The sequence below is a fragment of the Syngnathus scovelli genome, chromosome 11, assembly GCF_024217435.2.
Source record: "Syngnathus scovelli strain Florida chromosome 11, RoL_Ssco_1.2, whole genome shotgun sequence".
Lineage (NCBI taxonomy): Eukaryota > Metazoa > Chordata > Actinopteri > Syngnathiformes > Syngnathidae > Syngnathus > Syngnathus scovelli.
The window spans coordinates 2713682-2733709 of record NC_090857.1 but is presented as its reverse complement, the minus strand read 5'-3'; the positions used below and the strand labels follow the sequence as shown (position 1 = coordinate 2733709).

The 20028-nt window shown below is 42.2% G+C and overlaps 1 protein-coding gene across 2 annotated transcripts in view; it reads right to left on the bottom strand.

Moving 5' to 3' along the window:
* The window catches only part of igsf21a (immunoglobin superfamily, member 21a), a 94294-nt gene that overhangs the window by 29064 nt on the left and 45202 nt on the right, over positions 1-20028 (bottom strand). For both annotated transcript variants that reach the window (XM_049734078.1, XM_049734079.2), the window contains exons 3-4: positions 17709-17830; positions 12700-12818 (exon numbers count right to left, since the gene is read on the bottom strand). In XM_049734078.1, coding sequence (XP_049590035.1) covers positions 12700-12818; positions 17709-17830 — 241 coding nt within the window. The remainder of the gene's footprint in view (positions 1-12699; positions 12819-17708; positions 17831-20028) is intronic.

Here is a 20028-nt window from a genome sequence, read left to right as displayed (position 1 = left end):
TGGTGACAGGATGTTCGACGATGTGTCTTGAACTGAATACCTGAAACGGTGCCATTCTCCTTTTCCCGATTTTCTCAAAAGCATAATCCTTGAACCCAAATGTGTTACTTGCCTAATTGGGTGCATACTGGTGGCTTGCCAGGTTTGCTTGCGCTCCACACAAAGAAAAATAATTGCTCCAAAAAAACAAAGCAAGCGGCACCCTTCTTTGAAAATGACGCTTTTCAAATGTACTGTCAAAAGGAAAGACTTGTCGAGTCTTCTCCAAGTCTAAAAGTCAAGTCTTGTATTATTTTTAGCTCAGCTACTCCGGTGTTCTGAAATACTCAAGATTGAGTCAAGTCACATGACTCGAGTCCCTAACCTTTTTGCAATGAGGACGAGGGGGACAAATGCCACTTTGAAGGCTGAGAGCGGACAAAAAAGCTGTTTGTTTATTTCTTTCTCTGCCTCCATGCGAGCAGATGGGACTCACCCTGCATACTGGCTGGCATTAATTATGTTGTGGCTGGCACCTTCCTCCCTTAAGTCCATTTGGTTTTGCCCAAGGACGCCGGCTTTAGGGTAAGCAATCTGTCCCTGTTTGGCCTGTTTACCTTTCCTCTTCTCCAAAACACACTCAAGCCCCGACCCAAAACACACCGCACACGCGTGCCTCTGCCATCTTCTTGGCAGCCGAGTCGATGTACATTACGAAGGTAGCTCCAATATGGCCGGGGGCGGGGTCTCTAACACATTTCTGGTGTCAGCGAGGCTTGGCCGCACATGCGACATGTTGATTGCGATTTTTAACAACCCCTAATTTTCGAGGGCGAGCTGGGAGAATTTACATCAAACGCCTTCAGCTCGGCAAACATCGAAATAACACGGGCCGAATTCATATTTCAAGCTGACACGCAAAGGTTGTTGATGGGGACATGATGACAAAGACAAATTGCGGACCGTGGAAGAGCGATTTGAGTTTTTATGTTATTTAATACACCAGAATGACATTGATTACCTTCACCTTTTGATGACGTAAATCAAAAAGAGATGCTTATCTCGCATAATTAAGTCCAGCGGTAATTAGATGGTGAATCATTTTTTCTTTCAATTTTGTGGAGTTCATCCAGCATCTTGGGACTTTTCAGGTTCCTGCACGAGTGAGGCCTTTTATTGGACCGATGTGATATTTTATTCCAAATGCAATGCAGGTCCACGTTGCAATAATGATGAAACGCGCTAAGGCTAATGCTAAATCCCCGAGGTGGCTGTTTACCATTTTTCCACTGGGCTGGAACAGCGTGTTGTCTTTGAAGCACCTCCAATAACTGCACGAGTAACATCTTAAAAGACGCTCGATGAAGAAACAAAATGCAGATGAGCACTTTTCTTCGCAATGTCCGTGAATTTCCTCAGGGATGTGCTTGAAGTGTCCGACTCAAATGCATTTGACTGATACAAAGTGGCAATCGCGACCAATGACTGCATTTCCCGCTGTGTTTATGTTTGGCAAATATTTTATGTGAGCGAGCGCCACTCACTGCAGTCACGGCTAATATTATCTTGCGGCTTCCCGCTGTACACTAAACAGACAGAGCGGCACTGTGTTGCAGGATTGGCCTCAAGTCACTCTTCTATTGTGTCACACTCAATTATTAAGCAGAAATGCCAGTGTCCATTCATGCAGCGGCCTCAAACGGATGTAAAACGACGTCTCCCTCGCCAGAAAAAATATCGGCCACTCAGAGTAGCTTGTCATAATGTGCTGTTGTGGATGATTGTGTTGAACAAAAATCCTCATGAATGAATTAAGAGTGTTTTTTGGTAAATTGGTAAATTACCCCAAAATGGCAAATTCCTTATTTAAAAGCTTTTGTTAAATTATCCCTGCCCTCTTAAAATGACTGTTAAAAATGTATTACATTTAAAAAAAAAAAAGGGTCATGTTGGTGAATTTTGATTACAACAAAAGTTATATTCCATAAATTGCATTCAAAGAGACAGACGTGGTGCAGCTGCATTCTGCTAACTTTCATTTCCGACATTTACCTAGCAAATATTGGAACAAACTTCCCCCCTCACAACGACTTTAAACACATTGCGGCAATTTTCTCTTGGTGCAAACTCTCCCACCCGTTTAGTCACAAGTGCCAGATGACTCTTTGGATGATCTCGTTTTGTTTGCAAAGCACTTAAACATAAGTGCTTACGGTTTACAGTTCATTATCGTTGTGGGAACTTTGATGAGATGGATTTATCCAGAAGATGAAGGTATAAGACACCACTTTGCATACGTGATGTCGAGATGTACTTGTATAAGGCGTTGTTTTGCATTTTGACATTACCTTCAATAAAAGACGATACGACAAGGATACGTTAAGACAGGCATGTAACGTCATCTCAGCAGTTGTCTACATGTGCCACACAAGTAAAAAAAAAAAAAATTGCATGGAAATGGTTTCGTAAGTGTGATTTCATCTCCACCTGCTAAACATTCATGAACAAACTGGTGTTGATTTTGCGTACGTCTGTGGCTTGCACGTTAGCAAAACAACAAAACAGCTCTTTCCGCATTGAAAACATTCTTCAGGAGACTCATCGTACTGTGAGCTGTTGGCAAGCCAGTAGCCAGGGCTGAATGTTTTATGAACCCCCCCCCCCACACACACACACACACATACTTTTTGGCAGCATCCATCGTCAGCGAATTAAAGCTAGTCCATTTCTTTTAAATTTCTCTTCTGACAAAATGAATCTTTGACTAAGGCAGCCTTGAGAATTACTCTGGCCAGAAATCACATTTTGTACTTGAACCATTTCACACTCGGCAGGCTGGCAAACATTCTCAATTAGATGTGAGGCCTTTGCTTTGAAAATTTCAAGGCTAGAATTAATTGCCTAATAGTTGGAAATCCCAACGAGTTTTCAAAGGTTGATGGGTCTCAGCGAACTGATGCTTTCAAACTAAATAAAAGGTACAACCTAAAGTGACCTTGGAAAAAGGTTGCTACCCAATACGCCTTTAAGCTCATGCGAAACAAAGACGAGAACCATCGCGTCTTTTGATTTCGGACCGTGTTTTTGTGTTCCATGTATAACTGACCTCTTAACCGACCTCATGCACACCTTTATCGCATGAATCAAGCAGGAATCAAAAACCAACTTTTGAAGAGCTGTCGACCGCATTGCTCGCAAAGGATGAAAGGATTTACAAATAATTGCGATGTGAAAAAAAGTCATATTGAGAGTACAGAGTTGAAGCAACTCCTCCATTCCAATGCAGGCAACATGCAGAAGCCACAAGTGACTTTTTGGCATTCTCCCAACGATGGTATCATGACTTATCACCTTGATCTTAACATTTTACTGGCATTAAGCTAAATGTGACCTCTTTATTTGCTACTATATAGCCTTGACCTTAACGTTTTAGCGGCACAAATGAAAATGATGCATAATAGAAGAGAGCCCGTAAATGTCATGTTTAAGGCTCTTTGTTGCAGGGAGATAGGCTAATAAAGTAAAACATACAGTATATAAAATCCAATGTAGCATCTGTCAAAAAGCGAGGACCGCATTAGCATGAGCGAGTCTACGTTGTTGTCAGTTCACAGCTAGTGCCAAGAAATGTCGATTTTTAACATTGACGATTTTCCGACACTGGCAAAATAATTCATACTACTTCGAGCTCAGACTTTTTGATGAGCTGTTTTAAATGGTAAAATAATGCAGCAGCAATTGCATTTAAGACTCCCAGTGAGTCTGGAAGCGGCCGTGCTGTGAGGCTTTTTGTTTTAAGGACCTGAGTGACATGTGCTAATCAATGGGGAAAAAAAAAAAAAAAAAAAACACAAAACAAGGCGGGAGTGTTAGAATGCAGTCTGTACGTTGGTTATTTGTCTGAGCACATTTCCATGCAAAAGCGCACTTCTCCATTTCCCTGACAGACGTGCGAATGCAAATAGGCGGCGTAGTTTGGAGTCACTGAGAAATTGCCGGGTTTTCTTCTCACTGCAATGATTATTGGCAATTCTTACCGGCGCAAAGGAGGCGCCGCTTCGAGCCACCCAAGAGTTTAAAGTCATAATATGTTCCATTGTATAATATGAAAATTGTAGTGCTTCGAACCCATAGGTGAGCGCTGCAAGGAAATATCCAAAAACAAGTCCATTGCTGTAAAGATGTCAATCTTTTGGAAATGTAATGGGCGTCAGTAACAAAAAAGATTTGATTCAGCGGCCATCTGCACCTGTGAAACTTCCGAGCGCAACATATGCAGCACAGACAACCTAATATGAAATTATGAGAGAGATGAAAGGTATTATTGTAAAGGGCTTTGGACAAAGCACTCGCTAAATGATGTGATGAAAAGTAATGGCCGAAGCATCATTTTGAGTGAGCTAACAAATGCGACGTGTTCAAATTCATGAAAGCAAACGAGGAAAAAAAGGAAAAGAAAAACGATTGAAATATCTCGGCTCTAGTTGCAAATCAGGCCCGTTTTGATTCCGCAGATATTCAGTCATGATAAGAAAAAAAGTGTGAATGTGCTTGGAGGCAATGTCACATGCAGCGGGCGGGCAGCCAGTGCAGAGAGAAGGAAAGAAAGTTCATTATATGGAAAATAAGGAATCATTTACAGGGCACGCTTACCGTGGTTGGGGGCAATCTGACAAACATATTGACTTTGGCACACATGAAGCTGCAAACTGTATATCGCTGCACCTACTCCCACTTTACACTTTAGCTCTGCACATTCTTCCATGAAATAAAAATCACTCCACTGGGTTTTATTATACAAAAGGTTACAATGCCAGAACAAAACTCAAATTATTTTTGAATACTATTGCGTGTAATGGTGTTCCCCAAGATTCATATCTTAGCCCACTGCTATTCGCTAGTATTAAATGAATTTATTCATTTTCTATGTACTTTAAGAAGCTAGAGCCTATGCCAACTAACTTTGGGTGAAAAGAAAAAAGTACACACTGGATTGATCGCCAGTCAGTTGCAGGGAACACGAGAAAGACAAAACAATCACATTCACACCGTCAATGAGTTGGCACATTACACATTATATTAATTATGTCTAACTTTTAATTTAATTGGTTTCCCTTGCATACCCACAGAATGCTTCTCTAGACACTATTTGATGATGTTGATTTTGCTTTTTTTTACAACTTCACTTTATTACGGAGTTTTGTCAGTGTCAGCTTTTATGTAGCGAGCTATATCGAATAGTGTTGATTTATTTACTTATTATTGTATATTTATTGTATCGTTCTTGTTATTGTAATTCAGTGTCTGCCTCTGTGCAGAAGATAAACGATGCTGTATTTTTTTTACTTCATTTAATTAGATGTTTAGTTCATTGATATTCAATGCTTCAGTACAAACTGTATGGTGTGATACCGTTGATTTATTTTGTAATGTTTGAGTTATTCTTTTTCTTGTATTTTTTTTATTCATTTATTTATTCTTTTTATTTTTCTGAATAGTGAATCGTCAGGGGTTCCTGTAGGCAGACTGGATGAACATGAGTCAACAATTTGGTTCCAGTCTTTTACTGGGGAAAGTCTTTCGCCTTTTTTGATGCTATTTTGAATTCTTGCTGCATTACTCCCCGGCGTGCCGCGCCAGTCCCTCCGAGGGCTCATCGGGTCGACACAGCAGTCAATTAAGTTGCAGCATGGTGGCGGCCAAAGTCACACTGCGGCAGCATATGGCAAATATGAGGGGAAAAGATTACATGTGGTATAATTTGCCTCAGCAAAGAAGTCGATAGTTGTGAATACAAGTTGTGTACAACTTTTCCCATGAAAGGATTAGGTTTTATTGCATTCAAGTTTTCTCTTTTTCTTTATGCCAATTTGTTGACTTTTGACTTACAGTATTGAAGCTGAAAAATAATTGCCATTTTCCATTTAAATGATTCGTTTTATTGCTATTCATGTGTAGAAATCAGTAGCGGGTCATGCGAATCATATCGAGGCCTTAAGTAGTGCTTCGTCTGAATCGATCCAACCCTCAATAAGTATTTTATGGCTATAAAACTTCTACAGCAGGTACAGCTGCAACACACATAAAAAAGCATTAAAAATAACCTGATAAAATTGCAATATTATTTAGGCATAAAGCAACATTTTACTCATCAAAAATCCTGATTATTTGTACACAAAATCCATCCTCCTTTCTTTCCTCAAGAAGATTTCAATTACTCAGATTATCCGTGCCTTTTAGTTCCATCAAGAAGTGCTTTTCTGCTGAAAGTCGAGCCTGCCCTGTCGTATTTCTGGCATAAGTTTTAATTTGCTTTAGAGCTGAAAATGTCCGTTCAACAGAAGCAGTGGACACGGGGATGTCCGTCTTGAAAATGGCTTTGACGGTAAATCTGCAACCAAATCCATTTCTTCTCCTCCTTCAGCCATTGTGGGTCGACAAAACAGCTATTAAATAAACACAACAATATCTTTGCTTGTGCAGATGCAGTTTGCTAGCTCTGGAGAGTACACTCTCTGACTATCCAATCAAAGTGTGTGAATACGCTCATGTTTCCGTACGCCTGCTAGAGGGCCTTGGTGTCGCCAACTCAAAATATAATTGGTTGAAACAATCGTTTGATCGACATTTATTTGATGCTACAAGGTCTGCAGAACTGATTGTGGCAGATTTCTTTGACCCTGGCAACAAAACGTCTTCATCTTTGTTGAAGGCCAATTTTTAAATTTATTTATTCGTTTTTTGTTTTTTTTTCTGAATGTCTCCAAATCCTTTTGTGCATCAAAGATTAGTGTCAAATCTCAAAGAGCTAAGACCGCAGTGACATAAACTCTTTTGGAAATGTCTGACATTTTTCACACCTCAAGTGTGTTGGGAGGCTAAAGCAAAGTGACATTTATGTGCCCCCATCTGGGAGATGACTAGACTATATCTAATCCTTGTGAAAATAATAACATACTTCTCGAAAGACATCAACACTCTGATGATAATCGACTCCAACAAGTCACATTGACCTGAAGTACACAGAAAAGAATCACTGACTGACCTCAACCAGAACAATATATCCCAGTATAATAGTACCGTTTCACATTTTTGTCCATGTGTTGCTGTTTTAATAAAAGATCTCTGCTTCAATGGAAGAGAGAATCAAAAGTACTGATAAGCAAGCACAGCGAAAAGATATTGACCGCGAGCAGCTGGAAATTCATCACAAAGCTGGCTATAAACAGCAGACAGGTGATTTCATATCATATTTTGTTATAATTAAAAAAAAAAAAAGTTCCAACAGACAGCGGGAACAGATAAAAATATATCAAATCATCCCGTGGAAATGCTATTAAAGCCTGCGCGAGTTGCACAGGCCTTCTTTCATCCTTTGCCGCACTTTTTAGCTGACATTCTTCACGTCACAGATGCCCTTGAGTTAGTCTCTTGAAAGTTTAATTAAATTTAGAAAAAAATATATATAAAAAAAAAATCCACACAAGCTCTTCAAGATGATGAAGCTATTCCCTGTCACAAGAGCAATATGATAAGACCGTCTGATAAGTTTTGTCAAACTTGTGAAAGCCAGACTATTTTTACGGCTATCGCTCGGCACGGCAAAAAGACGAGGTATCAAGCGAAGGTGATAGTGAGGTAAATGGTCGAGGGACTTTAATCTGCTTCTCCTCTGTGGGCTCCCTTGATGGAGAGGAGGGACCTGGTAGGGGGAGCGAGTGAAGACATCCGAAAGGGGGGAGGGGGGGGTGAGAAACCAAGCTTCCACTTCACAGTGTGCAGAGAACAAAAAAGGAGACATCAGGGGAGTAGTTGTGCTCCATATCAGACATCCACGTCTCAGGATGAGCGAGGGAGCCATGAAAGGAATCATGAAAGACGAGACAAGGTTATTCTAAAGTGATGCGCTAAAAGACTCTGGGAACACTTTGAAGGTGTATTCTTTTATGTTTTTAACTCTTTTTTTTTTTTTGTCCGAAATTGTGCTGATTTGCTCACAGTAGGCCCAACAAGTTTGCACGAAAAGCAACTTTGGTCATTCCTCCGACTTTTCCATGTCACTTGTTCCGTGTGAAAAGGGAGCAGCACGGGCGATGAGGGAAACGTCCGACAGGCAATTGGCGGACGTATCAGAACCGTACCAGGAAAAGTTCTTTCTATATGGGAGAGGGAATCGTGACATCTCAATTGTCCCATGCCACTGCGTTCAAAGCAATTGTCTGATAAATACACCAGACGCCGGCAGGCAAGCTGAAATGTTTTGGCCTGTTTTGGATCTGGAAAAGTAGCATACACTGTGCCCAAGAAAAAGAGTCCCAATAGGATTCATATGCTAAAAGAGAGTTTGCAGTTTTAAAAGATTTGAATCAAGTATCACTTCACGGTCACTTGTGCATCGATCTTGTTAGCATGACTTCATTGTATCAGTGTAGTTTGGACAGGAATTTTGAAATTTGTCTCACTCTTGAGGCACCAGATGATTAACGCGTCAGACGGCCGCCGCGGCGCCGCCCTACAGGTGTTTAATAAATATCTCTCAATGTCACAAGCGCTCAATGCAGTTTGTCTGCTGCAAACGCTCACACTCACTCTTCCAAACTCTTCAAGATCAACGCCAGCGAGTGACAGGAGCAGCAGGTTGAGGTTTCAAATGAGAGGCAAAGAGTCAGGAAGAGATGACACGGTAAGACGGCAAAATTAGCCATGTTTGATGAGCTGAAAATGTGAAGTGACTCTCCTCCGGGGCAGCGATTGCTTTGCCATCAGGTCTTTATGCGATCCAATTTCATCTGTTATGATGCTTTCATTGGGGACCATTTCTTTTGACATATTTATTTATTTATTTATTTTACACTTGACTGGCAGGTAAAGTGTGCTGCGTTCACCACACTAAATTAGTCACTCAACTCCTTTTTGTAGCTGTCACGACAATTAAAATGTTTGCCACTTTGAGCCTGCACCAAATTCATTTTGTTGCCATAATTTTAGTAATGTGGAAAGTTGCTCCGACATTCCAACAAATTACAAGTTAGTCATGTCCTGGAACCAATATTCAGAAATTCATTCAGACAGATTCCACGGCACTGAACATTTCAATTTCCAGTTCAAACGTTGAAAATCAAGACACGGTATCCAACACTGGCGTGTCAAGACTTGATGCAATTAATACCACTTTAGAAGAAGCCTCGTGTACTCAGACATGCCAAAAGTTGATAGCATACTTTGTATCAAAATATATATACCTCCATCAAATGGTGTCAGTGAGCACTTTTTCTGGTTTTGCCCATTTTGGTATGGGAATTTTCAAGACCTAATTTTGTCTAAAATGCAAATCTCTGCATGCAAGGCTGTGCTCGCCCCTCCTCAAAAAAAGCAACAGATTAGAAACTGAGGAGCAGATGATGTAAGCATCCACCGCCTGTTTCCTCTTTGCTATACAAGCAGTGACTAAAAAGGCAGTCGCCACGGCCGTACACATCGTTGCCTCGCTGATGGCGACAAACGTTTCCAAATGACTCTAGGTCAGTTTTGACAAAACGACACAAAGAGGTTGCGCTGATTAAGCCTTCACTTCTTGTTTTTGTTGAATAATAAATATCAGTTGAAGTCTGCAAAGTCTTAACCACAGCCAAGGAAGCCCAGACTTCAGGAAGCTTGTGAACTGTTTATTTTCTGCTTCACTCATCACCCCAGGGTTTAGCTCAAAGACAAACATTTAATAATTCATCTGCTCATTCTTGCTTGTGCCCCCCACGGGGCTTTGAGGCAGCAGTTATATTGGCGCTGTCACTTTACCCAGTCATTTAAAGTGAATGTCAAGAGCTGTAATGAAACACACTGGCGTATGTTTCTTCTTTTAACCCATCGCCCCAAAAATGAGTGAGGGAGGGGGGGAGGGCTTGTTGATCGTATGGAGATGAATTGATGCCGGAGGACAAGCGAACAATAAAATTAGGGCACATCGCTTGTAGCTGCATCATCTTGACGCTTACTGTCACGTCGTTGCCTTCCGCATGAGCCGTACAAAGTAAACAGAGCACTTGAATCCTGCTGGCACACTTTGAGACATTGACAAAAAAGGTAAGAAACCGACTAAGTGACAAAGTTACACAAATCAGAACGCCTTGAGCAAAGAGCTCGACTGAACGAAAAAAAAATCAGGCCACCGTCGTTGGGTCGATGGCGGCCGACATGTTCTCCTCACGTTCTTTCCCTGGCAATCCATCAAGACCCGTATGTAGCCTCGTCCGCATACGAGCTAACTCTGACGCCATTAATCTTGGCGATTTATAGACAAGCGGAGAAATATTCACAGCTCTTGATTAAAGTTGGGCATCAATTATTCAAGCAAATCCCACTTTTATGCGATGAGCAGGTAATTAGCCTCTCCACACCGTAGCACTCCTCCCCGTCTGCTTATAAACACCAAAGTATTATCTTCTCTGTGTTGTGAAAAGATTATGTTTAAAAAAAAAAGAAAAAGGGCGGTCAGCAGACAACGGGGTTCTCAAGGTCAAACTGGAGAACGGGGAGACAAATGACCATTCCTTGTCAGTTTTGCAATGTAGCATAGGAATCACTTTGGGTAATAACAAATAATGACCCAATCTTCAACACTGGCAAAAGACATATTGATTCCTCTCAGCTGCAAAGCCTGAAATTATGACCTTAGCTTCATAAAGATGGATATGTCTCTGTCTGCACGATGAAATATCTATTTGAGGTGATTGGTGACGGGTCAGAACTCTCACCCCGACGTAATTGAATCACAATATACTGAAATGCCACCATAATGTCCTTTTGAGACGTCGATCCCGCCGAAATTAAAGGCGCCACAGACAAGCGTGGCTACATACGTCGAGAAAGGCAAACTTAAGACCATGGCATCGTTCATTGACACACACTTGAGTCGAGTCAAAAGTTCAACACGATTACTTGGTGTGAAATGGTACATGCACGGTGGTAATTCAAATTTGAGTGCTTTTTTTTTATGTGTGTGGCAAAGCCAAAGCCCATTTTTAAGTTCTCAATATGTATTAACGTCAAGATAACCTGGGTGCATAATGCTACCGACTCTCTGTGGCCAAATCTTGCAATGCCGCTCGATAAGCTCGACTAACGGGAATACAGATTCTATTTACACATCAGTACAAAGAGACCATCGGAATGAAAACCTGACCTTGGTAAGTCACAGTTCACAATACTCCTGCAAGGCTCTCATTACGCCATACAAGAAACCTGGCGGCAAACCCGCTTGGAAACAGTGTTTTCAGCGAAAATCAAATCAAAGTTGTCAGTGACTACCGAACCACTTTATACTTGATACTTTGTAAACAGAGTGCAGTTCATCTTTTCCACCTATTTAAAAATATGCCAATACTTTTCACATTGCGCTCACAGATGGAACTATATTTCACCGAGTGACTTCATTTGCATGCAAACTAAGAATCTGCTCTCCGAGCGATCTCGTTTGGCGCCCGCCAGGGTTCGGATGTTGGCGTTAATGAAATATGATCATAGGAATCAGGAGAGAGAAAAAAAAAATCAGACTATCAATGCTGTCATGTTTCATTGTTTTCATAATAAAATAAAGTATAATTAAGAAAAGGTAGATGAACTTGCTTTGCTAGGTCACCACTTGCTTGTGTTTGGTAAGAATGAACGCTTGTGGAAGTTGAAAATAAATGCTTTGCTGCGCTTCATTTATATTCATGCGCCGCAAAAGCGAGTAATAGCTGGCGGTACTTATGGGCGTACAGCGCATTGTAGAAAAATGATGTTCATAATTATGTCGCTGGAACTGTCTGGGGGTATTACTGTGCTTTTAAAAAATCCAATATAATCTTAATTACTTTACATTTTAAGGTCTATACATTATTGCACTGGAGGAATCATTGTTATGGCTGAAGGTGCAATTGTGCACGATAGCGAGGTGACTTATTTGATTTCATTTAAGGTGAATGAGTTGTTAGTGGAGTCAACAGTGGAGAAGCGAAGCAAGGTCTTTTCCAACTTTGCGGGCAATGAAGGGCGGCAGGAGAAGGTGGAAACAGTTCAGGGTTTAGCCTTTTCAAATTGGATGACTGCATGTCTTGGCAGGGGCATTCATTATAATGATAACTCTTATTTATGAATCCCCTTAAAAAATTAAAATACTCTCTGTGTATTGCTTGCTATTAATTAAACTTTTTTTCCCTTCCCTTCGCCTGGCTCTTTCTGGTTTCTTGCCTGCCTCCTCCGCTCTTTTACTTCCTATTGAACTTGACACACTAATAGGTTATGAATAATTCTGTTTCAGTTTAGACGGCAATTAGCCACCATGCCAGAGGCCATTTGTCTTCGTCTCAAGGAGAGAGCTAATTTAAAGAAAAGCCGGGGGATGCTTCAGTTGTCCAAGCGACTGCATCTCTAATTCCTTTACGTCCGACGCAGGTATCAGAAGGAGACCCTTGGCCACCACTTTGACAAGAAGTGTTGGGATCTAACTTGAGTCCGGTAGGCATATGCTCAAGCTAGTATTCGCATAAGTAGCTCAGCTCTCATCTGGGCACGTAAGACTGACATCACATATAGTCCCGACATTTGAAAGATGGCCAGCAAGCTTGTCTTGGCTTGTCCAATCATCTTGAGAATAAGATCTGGGGAGGGGGGGCTAAATTGTGAACCAATTGTGAACCAAGAATAAAAGGATGTAAGAGGACAACAAAGAGTAGTACTCACACATGACGGTGAGGAAAACATTCCCTGATGCCAGCACGACCTTCTCCCTAGTTGCCCGGTCGTAGATGCCCACATGGCATTCGTATGGTCCGTTGTCCAAGATGCGAACCTCCGGGAGCCTGGGAAAACATTGTGAGTTAAAGCCAGTCTTTGGTTTTCCAAACGACTCCATTCATATTAATCCAGTTAGACAATACATGTTTGATCTTGGAGTAGGGGAGGATGCTGGAATATCTGGAAGTAAAAAAAAACAAGCACAAGGAGGGCATGTCAATTCCTCCTCAATAATTCCCTGATCAAGAATTGTCATGGAGTCCACAAAACCATGACAAGCCACCTGAAATTTCGCATTTTCCAGCCAAGCTTTTTCCAAGCTTATCTGCACTTTGTAATGAAACCAGCTTTTGCTTCCAGCTTTTTTGTTTGTTTGCAAAAAGTGAATGTAGTCTCAAGAGTACTGGGCTGTTTGGAGGGACACACGGATAAATATATTTCATAATCAGCATTGACAACAGATACAGCGTGTCTTCATCTTAGTTATTCCAAAATGGAACAGGACACTGTCTCTGAGCTCCCGCGCAGGACATAAATATTTAGTAATAACGACAAGGTCATCCGCAGTGACTCGATGTTATCTCGGCCTTGTTGCCGCAGCTGCTGCTGGTCCACCACAGCTTTCAGTACTGTGGTGACTCACCCGCGGTTGTTCAAGGACAGAGCGACTGGAAACAATACTCGTTCTGGTTTGTTTGCAACGGAATGCGTGTATTTACCGGCAGAAGGACTCCCCCAACGCAATACTTGTCACTGTTAGGATGCATTGTCCGCTCCCTCAACATCTTACCAAGGGCTAGAAATGCTAATTAGACTGCCTCGGTGCAATAGCAGTAGCGGTAATGAAAATAGCACATCAGAGTCAAAGAAGACATCGAATGAATTCCAAGCAGTCTCATTCCAAACTTCAAAAATCCAGACGTCCCTCAGCAACATCTGCTGTCTGCTATCAAAATGTACGACCTTCATGCCGCTGCTTTTCATTCATCCACGGACGGCAATCATCAGGAGTGAATCAATTACACTTAGTCGAATTTGAGCGCTACTCGCTCAAAGACAGATGGGATGAGTTGCTCCGGCGTCATCACAACGCTGAACAGAATACGTAGAGTGTAGGAATGGGCAGCCGAAAGGATAGTTCTGATGGTTTTGCACAATCGCCTCAATCCCGATGAGAAACCCAAATGGGAGAGTCCAAAACTGTTCCCAGTTTACTCCAATTTTGAACGATCCTGTTGCTTGAGTTTCTAATACTTGGAAAACGACTCAGTAACCTTTTACACACTGCTAGTATTTCAATTTTGTTTCTCGTTTGTTCTTGCATTCCTTTGGATCATACGTTCCTTCTGAAGATACGCTATTTGATATGATCTGTTAAGACCCAACAGACTTACTCGAGGCCATATCAGTTAAAAAGAGGTCTGTCTCAACCTCTCAAGCAAATTCCCGTCCTTCCAAATTCTTCAATGCCTCCATCCATCTGTGCTAAGACAACACAAAGCATCATAGATGAGATAAGACTCGCTAAAAGCAAATACTTATTGAAATGATGAACAAATGTTTGAAAAACTAAAGTAGCTATATTCCAAAGAGTGAGCACCGCAAGACATGAAGTGAGATTGTATCAACCTCTTCCTCGAGGGATAAGTATAAAATAGTCTCTTTTTTCCTCGCTCTCGCCATCGTATAAAACGATGAGCATAGCACTGTGAGTCTCTCCGGAGGGGAGCTAATTGGCTTTGTCTTGGCTGGCTACATCCAAGTAAACGCTGATGTAGCCCGTTGCTTTGTTTTTACACACAAAGCCCGATCTGGAATCCACGGTCCTGCATGACTGCCGCATTCATAGATTCAAACTGAGACAAGAAAGAAGAGATGGACGAAATCAAGGTGAGGAGGTGCCAGAAGAATGGCGAGAAGACCGCAAAGGGCACTCAGAGTTCAGACAGACTGATCGGTGCACTCCACGAATTTGCCGGTGAGAATCAGGACCTTGATAAATATTGTACAATTTTATCGAGTTTTCTTTACATGAGTTATGATGCCAGATATTGCATGTGTTAGATGAATGGCGATGAGACTCTATTGGTTGATGGATGAATAGATTTAACTGAGCTTTAATTTCAGTGTCGGCACATTCCTTGAGTTAAAAGTTAGGGCAAGGGTTTCAAGAGATGAACTCAAAGCCCTAACCGTCAACCCTCAAGTCGGGTCCTCAAGCATCGCTGTGGGACCTGTTTAACAAACTTCTGCTCGTTCCCTCAATGCACCTGATTCAAATGATCGGGGTTGTTGGCAAACTTCTACCAATCTTGCTGATGAGCTGTGTTTAGGAGGGCCACTTCTAAAATAGGGAGGACAGCTGCTCCCGAGGACCGGACTTGCTCGACTCAGAGGCAGCTACAAAAGTCTCCTAACCTGAACCCATGACTCACTGACTGCTGCAATCACCTGACATGCAGTCTTCAGTCGAACAAATGTACGAGTTTTGGGGCTATGAAGATGACCAACCCACCCAAAATCAGAATAAATACTGTGATTGATGGTTTTGATTCCGTTTGAGGTAGGGAATCCAGATCATAAAAACTCCCCCAAAGTTTGGCTTTCGCCACAAGTGCTTCCACACATGATCAACCCAATAATCACGATTTAATCAAGGATAAGATAACCTAGAGACAGAACAAATTCAACACGTCAGTCTCCATGTGCTAATATTTTGGTTTGGCGAGGTGTGAAAAGGTATTGAATAAAAGCAAAAAAATCCTTTCTGGGTGAACCGTGCACAGAACACTGCAAAGGGGGATCGATTTTCCCCAGGGGTTGTATTGGAAAGCTCTTTTCTATTTAGGAGGCCTGTCCGCACGAGTCCCTCGGCCGCCCGCTAATGCAAGCATATGGGGCTGACTAAATGGAGCATGAAAAAGAGCGGCTCCTTCACTCAATCCCTCCATCAAAATAACAAGCACGGTGTCAGATATTTTTTCTGGCCTTAAGCTTCATGGATGGAAAAGCAGCCCATGCAGGTTAGCGCCAACATGCATCGAGAGGGGTGTAAACAGCAGGTGTGTCTACCAGAGGGAAGAACGCAAAACAAAACCGGTGAGGATAATGAAAGCAATCGCTGAGGGATGTGTGATTGGTTTGATTTAGATTAGACGAAGCGCTGATGTGGCTCGTCCCTCTGTTCCTTCGCCACAAAGCTTCGGCTCTGTTGTTTGCTAGCCTAAGCGGTGCATTCGGAGCTTCAATTCCTGCACGAATGCAGGGGATAAAATTGTTGTTGGATGGAGTGGGGGAATCATTAACACCACAATTTCAGTGATTCTTTTACCTTGTAAATCTTAATTCAATCCCGTCACTCAGACACATGTAGACACAACAGCAATGAGCGTGGAGATAAAGGAAAACCTTTTCGTCAGGGGAGCAATCGGAATCACAGGGGTTGACAATTCAGGCTTTTGACTGGTCTGTTGACGACAGCCATTTTTCAATTTGCATTCTTGTTCATTTCCCGTTCAAATTGAAAGTGTGCATAAACCAATTGCCAAATGACATGTAAAATTTCCTGGTTGGCTACTATTTGTTGTATGAAGTCATGAAGTGTGAACACCTGCATTGAATACATAAGCAAAATGCAGTGAGCCGTTTTGAAATTGTTTCTTGTGGGCGTAAAAACTCGCACAGTGATTTTAAAATTTTATATGAGCCACGTATACTTCCTGTGTCCTAATCTGAGATTAACCACAAAAGGTCCTCTAAACCTTGAGTGTCATCTGCGCTACGCCAGCGCTGTTATCTTTCCAATAACTAATCTGGACGCCGGCACGTGAACAGAGAGCGAAAAACATCCACAGTAGCTTTGAACGATTGCGTGGAATGGTTGACAGCTGCAAAATCAATTTCCCGAACTGACCGCACAGGCAAAATGCGCTGCCTAAAATGTGAAAATGAAAATGTCAGTGCAGCCTGGTTGCTATCTACATGTCTATTTTGAAATCTAACTTCTTTTCACTCTGTGTGCGTTTTCATTGTAATCATGCAAAGGGAGAGTAGGCTTGTCCAGATAAATCATCCTCACTTGGGCAACTGCACCAAACAAGATTGTGAATACAATTCCAGAAAACACACTCGAGAGAGACGTAAACACAATCACCATTAAAGATGAAACATAATGACGAGGGGTGTTGTTAGAACAGAAAGCCAGATTCAAATGCAGACCAAAGCATGGGTGGACCAAAGCAGCAGGATCTCAAAACGAGTAGACATTCAAGCAGATGTCGGCCATTGCTTTGAAACCCAAGACAACCCTGAAATCTGTGTACAACATGTTTCCAAGGAGATGACACCCACTTTCTCTTTGTCTAACTTGAACTCACTCGCATAGAAACATGTTCATGAGTATGCAGTGCGGACCTTAACAAGGATTTAAGTACCACTAAGAGAACACCGGGGCCAGATGTTTTGCTAATTCCTGAAGGTTGAAGCCTCTATCTTCAACAGAGTCTGTAATTAGTGTTTACCCAAGCACAATGTCCTCATTACTGATGGAATTTCAGCCGCAGGTCGGCAAGAATATCAGGCCCGACCGAGTCGTGACGTGAAATGCCTTTCTATATGCCTCATTCTCACTATTTTTATGCAAATGTATTCACTGGAGTCGACAGTATGCTCTTAACAAACAGTGCAAGTGGGCTGAATGCACGCAAAGTTGAAGTTATACGACAGCATCTCACTGAAAAAGATTCCAAAAGGGCCATTTGCGTCAGTAAATGTGGATCCGACAAAATCCGCCAGTGTTCGTCTTTACGTGGAGCGTATCCGTATGGTATATGTGCATTTATTATTTTTTTTCTGGTGGTTTTTGAAGTCCACTTTTTCATGGGGTATCGTATTTCTGTGCAGAAAACTCGTCGAGCTAGATATTGGAGGGTAAGTACTGTTGAAATGAGGCTTACCGGACGGTGGACTGGTAGACCAGGTCCTCACGCCTGCGGTAGTCCTCCATGTGAGAGTAGTTGGTGTTAAACATGGCGTCGTAGGTGAAGATTTTCTGCTTTATGGTGCCTCCGTCCGTGACCTGTGAAGCGAGAAAAAAAGGGAGAAAGGACAGGACACCTGTGATTCATTTGCTGATGGATGGGGCGGGGCCAACCTTTTTGCACCTTGAGCTTTGCCGGCACACAACCTGTTGTCCACGGGGCCCAAAGTGGAAGAGTGTAATTGCCTCATTGATTAATGTTCTGGAATGATACGTCCGTAGAGATCGGAGCAACACCGGCCCATCCAACATCTGTTTATTGGATGGCATCCGGGAGTCTCTCTAGTGTGTACACGGTTGAACTTGCAGACACGATTGGCATTGAGTGTTGCATTCTGCACAAATAATGGCTTTCCGAGGAAGATATTCTAAAGGCTGCTCTCATCCTTATTTTTTTTTCATTCCACTAACATCCACAAGATTGCTAAGGTCACTTAGCATGTGAATGACAGTGATTTCTTCTCTTACCCGAAAGCTCCAAGCTGCCATAAAAGGAAAAAAAAGGCTGACAGGATTTTAATGGAGCCGCTAATGCCGCTTTGAAGAAGAAAATTGTTTGGTGGGCCTGGAAGCAAGCCATCTTTGCCTTTTTCTAGTTTAGAAGGTATCCTTCACTTCAAGCCAATCCTCTTTTCTCGGGTAAATAATGTCTTGATTAGCCCTTATAGTGTACGCACAAAGACAAATCATATTTCCAAGAGAAACCAAATGTTTTACGGAGAACCGCTTACCTCTGGAGAAAAATCATTGGCTCAGGGTTTAGCAAGCAAAAACGAAAAGTAGGATGTTGGATGTAAATTACAGAGATGGGACCAAGTTTCAACAAAGTCTCCAATTTCAGCACGTCCCAAGTCAAGTAAGGTTTGAGTCGACTCTTTTGAGGGCTTGACTGACGGTCTTCACAATCTTGACATCTTGTCATTCGCAATGCTGGCATATTAGAATCAATTTTCTATTTTCTTTTATACCTTTCAACCAAATCATTTCGTCTGAAGTCATGTCCCACGTCTTTTACTCCCAAGTATTGATCAAGTTTCAAGTCTCCTAGTTCCTGTCAAGTGATCAAAACAGTGATTCGAGTCAACGCAAGTCCGAGTCACATTGGCTTGAGTTTCCATTTGCGGTAAATTAGCTTCATGACAGTCGCCAGGAAGAAGTGACTGAAGGCTTCCTTTTGGCAAGCAAAACACAGCCCAACAATAAAAGCAAATCGTGTTTTGAAATTGTTTGAAATTGTGCAACCTTTACATCTTGAACCTCTGGACTAGGATGCATCTCAGTCGGCAGTGCCCTTTTGGAAATGCATTCACACATCACATGTTTGTTTTTTTTGTATCATGGCTATTTCCAAAATCACATTTATTTGAACGGACGTGCATGCACGTGCTCAGTTTGACAGCAGGCGAGCCAAAGCGGCCAATGGCGTTCAGCCTTTCCCGACAATGTCTGTGAACGCTCGTTCACCGGAGCGAGCGAATGAGCGAGCTGTCAAATGGCACCGGTGCAAAATGGCACAGAGTGACATTTTGCCAGTGTCAGAAATAGAAGCGGGCGCTAAGTGAAGGTAACAATAATGGTGGCTGCGAACTGGGGGATAAGTGGGTCCACGGCCAATCACATTTCATATGTTCCGAAGCTCATATGTTAACCAAAGTAGGCCATTACCAATATCATCGCCTGATTGCACCACGGTTAAATCATGCAATCTTTATACATCTTCAGAGGAATCGTTATAGCAGAGCAACGCTTAGCACGGAAGCTGAGTCGCAGACTAAAAATAGTACACATGAACTTGCATCGTCCTTGAATATTTTGCAATGACAATTGTAACGGCTCCACAAGGTCGTTTTTGATGTCAACAAGGAAGTAGTGGCCCTCATGAAATTGCTTCTTCCTATCCTGAGGCCAAATACAGTGCTACCTTAATTCATAACAAAGCAGTGTTAATCAATATTAATTAAAATGCTGATCATCTACTCCAGCATCCCCAAATACAACGGATAGTAGCACTGCATTATGAAATATAATTACATAACTGTTTTCTTTTGGGGGGGGGCTGTCTGCGTCTGCCCTCTGCCCCGATTCCAATTGCTTGCAAAGAGGCTCCAGATTGGGATGTGCGTGGGCGGACGGAAATTCGATCGGGAAGGGCGTGCGGCGACAAAGAATAGCATTTGATTGCCGTAAAGTAGCATCAGTTGAGGAGCGGAAAGCTTCTCTGCGATTGTTTCGCAGAA